Source organism: Peromyscus eremicus, chromosome 8a, assembly GCF_949786415.1.
Source record: "Peromyscus eremicus chromosome 8a, PerEre_H2_v1, whole genome shotgun sequence".
NCBI lineage: Eukaryota > Metazoa > Chordata > Mammalia > Rodentia > Cricetidae > Peromyscus > Peromyscus eremicus.
Genome location: NC_081423.1, coordinates 32,627,168 through 32,636,897, shown reverse-complemented (window position 1 = coordinate 32,636,897; position 9,730 = coordinate 32,627,168). Strand labels below are relative to the sequence as shown.

Here is a 9,730-nt window from a genome sequence, read left to right as displayed (position 1 = left end):
AGCGTTGGTCTGTTTGCCATAGCTTTTCTTGTTATTGATTTCTAGTTTTGTCACATGTTGGACAATATCTAACATGATTTCATTAAAAATTTTGTGGAGGGAGTGGAGAGCTAAGTGATTAAGAGCACTTGCTACTTTTGCAGAAGCCCTGGTTTCCCAGCATCTACATGGTAAGTTGCATTAGCCAGTTCCAGGGAATCCAACACGCTTTTTTGGCCTCATGGATGACAGGTACACATATGATGTACACACATACATGTCAGCAAAACATTCTTATGCATAAAGTAAAAATAAATACATATAAAATTTTTGATGAGCCCTGTTTCATGGTTTCTCATATAATATCCCCAAATCTGTTTTCTATTCTCTTGAGAAAAAACAAAACAAAACACTACCTACTGTAGCACAAAATCTGCTATACCTATTTGTTCTAGCATGTAATTTAACTTATTTCCTCTCCTTATACTTTGTCCATTGATGCAAGTAGAGTGTGAAAGTCTCCTAAAACATTGCATTAAATTGGACTCTCTCATTTTCTATCTAGTGATTTTTTTCTTTATGTATCTGGATGCTCTGATATTGAATGCATGCATTTTGAGTCATTTTCTTGTGCTGAATTGCCTCTTTCATCATTACATGTCATTACAAAGTAAAAGAAGGCATATTCTTGCACTTTCTGTTTTCCCTTCTCAGCCACTCATATGCTGGGATCACATGCATATGCCACCATGCCTGATGTGCATGAAATACCTTAGTCTTCCTCCTCTCATGTTCTTAGAAGAAGCAAGTTTCTCAAAGAAATATATGTTTGGATCTCTTAAATATTTATTTTTATCCATTCAATAATAAGCATTCAATAAGTCATTAGTAACAACAGTAACTACAGATAAGCATTTATAACTGTCTTGTGTTATAGTTCTCTCCTTTCTCCGTCTCTCATGTTCACACTTGTTCTTCAGTGATTTCCTGTAGTTGTGAGTGTTTATTATCTTCAGAAGTTTTGTACTACAAGTTTGTGGTTAGTTACCATGAACCTTAAGAAACATCTTTTGATTAGGACAAACTATTCTGATGTGAGAGTAACATGACATAAACATGAAGATAAGAAAAATGAAAGGAAATATACTAACATAGAACAACACACATTTTGAATCTTTCCTACTGTAATTTACGTATTTTATATTGCTTATTTCTTTTTTAAAATTTTTTATTTTATTTTATTTTTACTTTTATTTTTATTTTGCAATACAATTCAGTTCTACATATCAGCCATGGATTCCCTTGTTCTCCCCCCTCCGGCCCCCTCACCTTCCCCCCAGCCCACCCCCCATTCCCACCTCCTCCAGGGTAAAGCCTCCCCCGCAGACTGAGATCAACCTGGTAGACTCAGTCCAGGTAGGTCCAGTCCCCTCCTCCCAGGCCGAGCCATGCGATCCTGCATAGGCCCCAGTTTCAAAAGCCAACTCATGCAATGAGCACAGGACCCAGTCCCACTGCCTGGATGCCTCCTAAACAGATCAAGCCAATCAACTGTCTCACCCATTCAGAGGGCCTGATCCAGTTGGTGACCCCTTAGCCATTGGTTCATAGTTCATGTGTTTCCATTCGTTTGGCTATTTGTCCCTGTGCTTTATCCAACCTTGGTCTCAACAATTCTCGCTCATATAAACCCTCCTCATTCTCGCTAATTGGACTCCTAGAGATCCACCCGGGGCCTAGCCATGGATCTCTGCATCCAGATCCCTCAGTAGTTGGATGGGGTTTCTAGCACGACAATTAGGGTGTTTGGCCATCCCATCACCAGAGTAGGTCAGTTCGGGCTGTCTCTCGACCATTGCCAGCAGTCTGTTGTGGGGGTATCTTTGACGAGAATAGGAAGAAGCAAAGTGCTAGAGAGGCCCACAGAAATATTGCTTATTTCTTAGTGTGGTATTTTTTTTTTTAGTTGTTTTGTGTTTTAGTCTTTATAGAGATGTGGGTGGCTTATGTACTGTTTATGATACTAGAGCACTCTGAAATTTTATAATTATTCTTAGCTGTGTTTATTTTTTCCTCAGTTTGAAAAACACCATTAAAAAATACAATTCTTGTTTGAAAGTCCCTATGGAAATATATTCAGTCAGACTCGCCCCCATCCCACAAAATTCTTTATGTCTCACTTCTAAGGGAAAGTATGTTGGGCACAGAATTCTTGACAGTGTGAGAGATACTATACAATACTTTATCCAGACACCTTTCTCCTCTTATTCCTAGTCTATTCACTTCCCAAGCACCTTCCACAGAGCCCCCTTCACATCCTTGTTTCTCAGGGTATAAATCAGAGGGTTGAGCATAGGAGTAACTATCGTATAAAAAAGGGCAACGAACTTTCCTTCACTCTCAGCATACCCCCGGACAGGTTGGAGATATGTGTACATGGCTGAGCCATAAAAGAGGCAAACCACTATGATGTGGGACCCACAAGTCCCCAGAGCCCTTCTGCGCCCAGCCACTGACTTAATCTTCAGCACCGCATGAGCAATGTGTGCATAGGTCCCTAGAATTAGTGTTACAGGACAGGCCAACATTATGACTCCAGCCACAAACAAGTTGTCCTCTATTCCCTCTGTGTGCTCACAAGCCAGCTTCAGGAGAACAAGCATATCACAGAAGAAGTGGTTCAGGTGACGGCCACAGAGAGGTATGGTCATGATGAGGCCTGTCTGAGTCAGGGAGATCGCAAGGCCTCCCACCCAGGAGGAGATGGCCAATGCCTGGCAGAGAACGGGGTGCATAATGCTAGTGTAGTGTAGTGGATGGCACACAGCGGCATAGCGGTCGAAAGCCATCACCACGAGGAGCACACACTCAGTTCCCCCCAGCAAGAGCACTGTGAAGAACTGGGTCATGCACCCAGCATAGCTCATGGTCTTGTCAAGTCCAGAAATATTGACAAGAAGCTGAGGCACAGTGCTGGTGGTGTAGCAGAGGTCCAGGAAAGAGAGGTTGTTGAGGAAGAAGTACATTGGCGTTTGCAGCCGACAATCCATTCGTGAGATTGTGATGATGGTGGAGTTGCCAAAGATGGTTAGGAAGTAGAAAATTAAAATGAAGATAAAAAAGATGTGCTCCAGTTGAGGCCAATCTGAGAAGCCCGTTAAAATGAAGCCACCTTCCAGGCTGGTGTTGAAACTGTCCATAGCCCTTCAGCCTCACAAAACAGAAGACAGTTCAAAGCTTGCTATCATAGGGGGCGCTCTGAAGTCACTTGAGCCCACAGAGTCGCTCAAAGCTGTAGGAATCCTGGCACATTTGCCTTCCTTCTGGTCTATCTCCTGTTGACTCTCTGCCTAGGTGTCACAGGCTGAAGACCCAAAGAGTCCTTGTTCTAAACCTGCAGTCAGGTTGGATTCCACGAACTGCGGGACCTACAAGCAGGATAGATTATCACCCAATTATCTACAGCGGATTGGCTCCACTGTGTAGCACATCATCTGATAGGAACCAGATTGGTTTCCTGCTATCAGTGATGCACACTGTGGCGGTGAAAGCCATAACCACAAGGAGCGCATAATCAGTTACATCCAGCAATAGTGCTATGAAGAGCTGAGCTACACACCCAGCATAGCTGATAGTCTGATCAACTTGGGAAAGGTTGATCAGGAGCTGGGGCACAGTGCTACCGGTGAAGCAGAAGTCTGGGAAGGAGAAGTGCTCAAGGAAGAAGCACATGGATGCTTGCTGTTGAAGGTTCAGTGAGTGAGGGCAATGATGGTGGTGTTGCCACCGAGGCTTAGAGGGTAGAAAATGGAAATGAAGATGAGGAGGATAAATTCCAGTTAAGGCTAATCCGAGAAGCCTACCAATATGAAGCCTTCTAAGCTGAGATTGAAACTACCCATAGCCCCCTACTTTCACAAACTTCAGAAGACAATGGAATGATTCTTATTGTAAAAGGCACTTAGATGCTCCTTTTGCTGAAGTGAGTTGACGTCCCACTTTGCTCCACAAAGCGATTAAAGCTAGATGAAAGCCTTGCATGTTTGCCACCATTCTGCTCTCTCTCCTTCACCTGTTGACTCTGCACAGGTTGCATAGGCTGGAGACACAGAGAATCCTTGTTTTAAACCTCTAGTCAGCTGGATTCCAAGAGCAGCAAAGACATGAAAGACTATCACCAAAGTGTGAAATATTATCTACATGATGACACTACATTTATACTCACACTGATCTCCCAAGAAGACCATTATTGGCAGATTAACAATTTATGGGCTCACATTGCGGGACTAGAGCTGAGACAATGACAGCTGGACCACACCTTGACTTGGCTTGCTTAATAATGTGATCTTCTTGGCCCACATCTTTCTCTATTTAGACCCCAGTCTCGAGATATTTGTACCCTACAGATAAACATGTGGTCACTGGATTCCTTTGTCTGATCCTCTTCCCAGTATGCATTGACTCACTACACTTTCTCTGCATCTCGCTGTTCCTTATCTTCAGTTGGCCTGTTGCTATTCGTGGCTGAGTCTAGCTGTTGGTATTGATGGGTTTAGGGCTTTTGAAGTAAAAAAAAAAAAAATTACACTGCAAAGAACATGAATTAGCCGGGCGGTGGTGGCGCACGCCTTTAATCCCAGCACTCGGGAGGCAGAGCCAGGCGGATCTCTGTGAGTTCGAGGCCAGCCTGGACTACCAAGTGAGTCCCAGGAAAGGCACAAAGCTACACAGAGAAACCCTGTCTCGAAAAACCAAAAAAAAAAAAAAAAAAGAAAAAAAAAAAGAACATGAATTAAAACATTATTCCACAATGTTCTCTATACACCCCAGAGTCCTAGGCTCCATATTATACTTAATTATTCAACTCAGCTCTACTCTCCATGCCTGAATTTTCTATTCTTAATTCTATTCTTACCCAGGGAAGAGATGATTGGAGCAGTAGTCATGTGGCCTTTGCTTGAATCATATTCCTCCTGCCTGTTTGATTTGTGTCTTTATTTGGGCCACCTAGTGCTCTAGATAGTATATTGTCAACCCTGTAGGGATGGTGTTGCCTTCCTCACAGTCTTGACTTGAGGACCCAGGAGCACCAGTGTGGAATCTGCTGTTAAATTCTTATGAAAGAAACCCCAGCACTGTTATTCTCATTTGCTCCTTTGCATAGTCTATGAGCAAAGTGTTTCAGTAGAGGAGGAGGAAGGAGTCCCCAGGATGACTTCAGAGGTTTCATTCTGGTGGCTCATTTTTCTGCAATTAAGTGTGTGTGGGTAGTGTAACGGTCTCTGAGGCCCTGTCCACGACCAGTTGTCATCTGCCACGAAGGATTTACAGCCTGTAGCTACATCACAAAAAAAATACAACCACAAATAAGTTTCTTATGATGAGTCTCCCCATCATGAATATTTTCTTACTTCTCATCATCTCCCCTGTGACAAGATGCTCCCTTCTCACCAGACCTATCTTCCTTAAACAGTTTCTTTCTCTCTTTTAAATATGCCTTTGAACCTCTACACGGTGTGACTCTTCATCAGTAGAGAATACAGTGAATGTAAAGACAAATGCCGGTGGCTTCTTTTGCTGTCTAAGAAAAAGATGATACATTAATATCACTTTCTTTCATGGCATAGCAATTTTAAATAAAATTTGTTGAGTAAAACATTAGACTCTCACTACAAAGTCAGTAGGAATTAATTTTCCCCCAAGAAACTAGATCAGCTACACACTTTCATATACTAAAAGGGAGGAAAGGTATTAAAAAGTTGGTTCTTTTAAAAGCTCATTTGCTGAGGCAAAATTATAAAAAGAACTGTAAGGTTTTATGGTATCTATATGCAGGTCTTTTACCTGTTCATTTGGTTTTATCCCAAGATACTTTGTTCTTTTTATTCTATTGTGCATGAAACAGTGGTATTATATTTTTTCCCTGATAGTTGGGTGACTTTGGAGATAGTTTTTTTTTTTTAAATGTATTTGTATCTTGTAAGTTAGGTCAGCTCTTTCATCAGTTCTGACACTTTCCTGCTGTTGCTTGTGTATTGAGGGTATTATGCTCATATTATCAAGTCTCTCAAAAGCAGAGGTTGCCTTTTATTTCTTTGTCCCAGGGAAACTGGATATGTACATGCAGAAGGATAGAGAGAGACCCATATCCCACATCATATGTAAATATTAACTGAACATGGGGAACTTTGATGTTGCTCTTGGCATTTTTTTTTATGTATGATAGCAAACACAAAAACCAATGACAGTGAAACACACTGTGGAGTGTGAACAATAATGATGTCTCTAGGTACATTCTTCTGCTGTGACCAGTGGGGTACTGTAGTTCAGGCTGTTGATAATCTGAAAGGCTATGCATGTCGGGGGGGGCAGAGAATAAATGGACAATTTCCATACAACACTCCTGTGACTTAAACTGCTCTAAAATAATATCTACTTTAGTCATTGTAAGAAAAATGAACATTTAAACAAGAAAAATGCACAAAAAATAAATAGTTTCTATGCTAAACAATAAAGATAGTTTGCTTCTGAATAATTTACCCTTTAAGAAATAATAACAGAAGTTGTTTGGAGAAAAGTAAAGTGAAACAGACATCCAACTTGTATCTACATGAGGTCCGTGTGTGTGTTGGGGTAAGGGTGGCACAGAGATTGTGGGAGTGGTCAACCAGTGACTGATTCAGCCTCAGACCCATACCATGAGGGTGAGCCCACCCCTGGCACTGCCTGGAGTGTCAGGACCCCAGAGGCTGGATGGTCCAGAGACCTAGGATAGAACCAAACATGACTGGAGAAAACAATGTCAACATAATTATGCCTACTGATATTCTGCTATACTCATACATTGGTGACTATACTCATACATTGTCATCAAAGAGCTTTCATCCAGTAACTGATGGAAATAGATGCAGAGAACCACTGCTAAACACTGGACAGAGCTCAGGAAATCCTGCTGAAGAGGGGGAAGAGGGATTGTACAAACCAGTCAAGGATATCACAAGAAAACCCACAGAAACAACTAACCAGCCCTCATAGGTGCTCACAGAGTCTGAACCAACAACTAGGGAGTCTACATGGGACTTACCTAGGCCCTTTACATATATGTGACAATTGTGTAGCTTAATCATCTTGTGGGACTCCTAACGGTGGGAACAGAGGCTGTCTCTAATGCTTTGGCTGGCTTTTGGGAACCTATTCCTCATACTGGGTTGCCTTGTCCAGCCTTAATACAAGGGGAGGAGCTTAGTCCCACTGCAACTTGATATGCCATGCTTTGTTGATACCCATGGATGGCCTGCCCCTTTCTGAACAGAAACAGAGGAAGAATGGTTTGGGGGTGCAGAGGGGAGAAGGATTCAATTGCTGGAGTTATAACACCTTTTTAATCTTTCAAACATTTTTCCCACTCCACTCTCCCTTGTGGTCATTAGCCAGGGTCTGACTTATGCTCATATTTAATAATCAAGATAATCAAAGGGGTAAATAAAATTACCCCCTGAGAAACATTTCCATTCTTGAACAGTAACTGCAATTTACTGATAACATGGACACAAATTTGGCCTCTAGTATATCTCAAACATCATTTCTTTCCCCTCTTTTATTAAACTTAGATTTTTCTCTCATAAAATATAATCAGAATACAGTTTCCCCTCCCTCTCCTCCTCTACATTCCTCCCTACCTCCTCTCCCATCCAGATCCTCATGTCTCTCATTAGAAAAGCCCAGGTTTCTAAGAGATAACAACCAAACACAACAAAATAAAACATAATAAGATAAAATGAAATCATCATATGGAAGTTAGACAAGCCAAGCCAACAGAAAAATAAAAGTCCTGAGAGAAGGCACATGAATCAGAGACCCACTCATTTACACACTCAGGAATTCCATAAAAGTACTAACTGAAAGCTACAGCATATATGCAGAGGACCTGGTGCAGACCTATGTAGGCGCTGTGATTGCTGCTTCAGTCTCTGTGAGTTCATATGAGCTGTGCTTAGTTGTTGAACATCTTTTTCTAATTCTATATTATGAGCCAGATATGTTTTGACTGTGGTCAGGGACTGGGCAGAAATGAGCCTCCCACTGTGTGTGGGTGAGAGCTGGTGAGGAGGATACAATGGAAAGCATGCAGATGTACGAAGATCTCCTCCTAGCTGATGAGTCTCCAAATACTGAGGAAAATGGATGCAGCATGGAAGTTTCCCTGTGTTCTATTCCTCAAGCAGAGGTCATTGCTTGAAAGTATCTTTTCCTATTGATTGTTGAAAGTGGAAGTGATCCTAAGCAAATGTAACCAGCTCCAAATAATGTATGTACTAATCCTAGCCATCACCAGATGTTACAGTTATTATTTAGTGGATGGTCTGAACACATTAGACAAAATATCAACTGTTATACAAGTTCTTGACAGTACACAGAGTAGGACATCGACTGAACATCTAGAATCAAAGCATAGTAAAATTGAGAAACCATCTTTAAACGTTGTTCCTGGGAAACAGGTGTTCCTAACTAAGCATTAGAACCTGAAAAGGGAAGATAAGTGTGATCATTAGTAGAAAAGAGTAAAGATGTGTCCTGTAGAAAAGCCATGGATTTGCTTTGCTCTTTTCCTACAGGCACAACACAGAACAACTGATACATTACAGGAAGACAAATGTCACTCTCCAAGAATACTTGAAAAAAGAGTGAAGGTTTCTAAAAGCAGCTTGCCTGGAAAGGAAGTGATATTCAGGCAACTTTAAAGCTTCTGCTCTCTCAAAGGGTGCAAGATGCCTGTCCAGGATATGACAAAATGTTTCTGCATAGATCAAAGATTGTGTTGGTGGTTTGGTGTGTTCCAATCAGAACTAGTGGTCTCTACTTCTATACTTTTACTTATATTTAAAAAATTTTCTCTCCTGCCACTGATCTATTTGGCACACAGAATTTTGAGTTATATTACAAAAACCAGTGATTACCTGGGTTGAAATCCTTATATGTATTTTTCCTTCTCTCTCTCTCTCTCTCTCTCTCTCTCTCTCTCTCTCTCTCTCTCTCTCTCTCTCCTTCCTTTCTGTCTGTCCTCCTTCTTTCCTTCCTTCTTCTTTCCTCTTCCTTCCTTCTTTCTTTCTCTCTTTTTATTTATTCTTCTCTCATACAATACATCCTGACCAGTTTCCCTTCCCCCCTACTTCTCCCAGTACCCCTCCCCTCTCCTCTCCCCCAGATCTGCTCCTCCTTCATTTCCCTTCAGAAAGGAGCAGGCTTCCCAGGGATATCAACCAAACATGGCATAACAAGATACAATAAGACTAGGCAGAAGTGTGTTTTCAATGCATCTATACATGATCTTTAAAAATAGCAAACTTCTTGGTCAACAACCACGTTTAATTAATTTTCTTACAGGATGCAGTTCTACACCATTCAGCCAATTCTATTTAGTAAATGATGTTGTTGAACTATACTGAAACTGTGATCTAGCTATGAAATTTCATCTTTTCTCTAAGCAAATGTGGTTCCACAAATTCCTTCCTAACCAACTTTGTTGTTTGATCTTGTTTGTCTTGGAGTGGTTAAGTAGGGATCAAAACATCCTTCAAACCATTCTTTATTCCTAACTGCTGTGCTACAAAGTTAGTCACTGTCTGATCTGGGTGCCATTTCCTCTGCACTATAGAGCACAGGGCTGCCTATAGTATTCCTAGAGTCTTTAGGAAAGTCTGCTGCAAGACATGTCTATCAAATATCCAGTAGCAACCCGTAGAAATGTCTA

At 41.4% G+C, this 9,730-nt stretch overlaps 1 protein-coding gene across 1 annotated transcript; it reads right to left on the bottom strand.

Annotated features, from left to right (window-relative positions):
- Positions 1-2,258: 2,258 nt before the first annotated feature.
- On the bottom strand, positions 2,259-3,179 carry LOC131916000 (olfactory receptor 2Y1B-like). The gene has a single exon (XM_059269302.1). The coding sequence runs from the start codon at positions 3,177-3,179 to the stop codon at positions 2,259-2,261; it is 921 nt and encodes a 306-aa protein (XP_059125285.1).
- Positions 3,180-9,730: the final 6,551 nt, after the last annotated feature.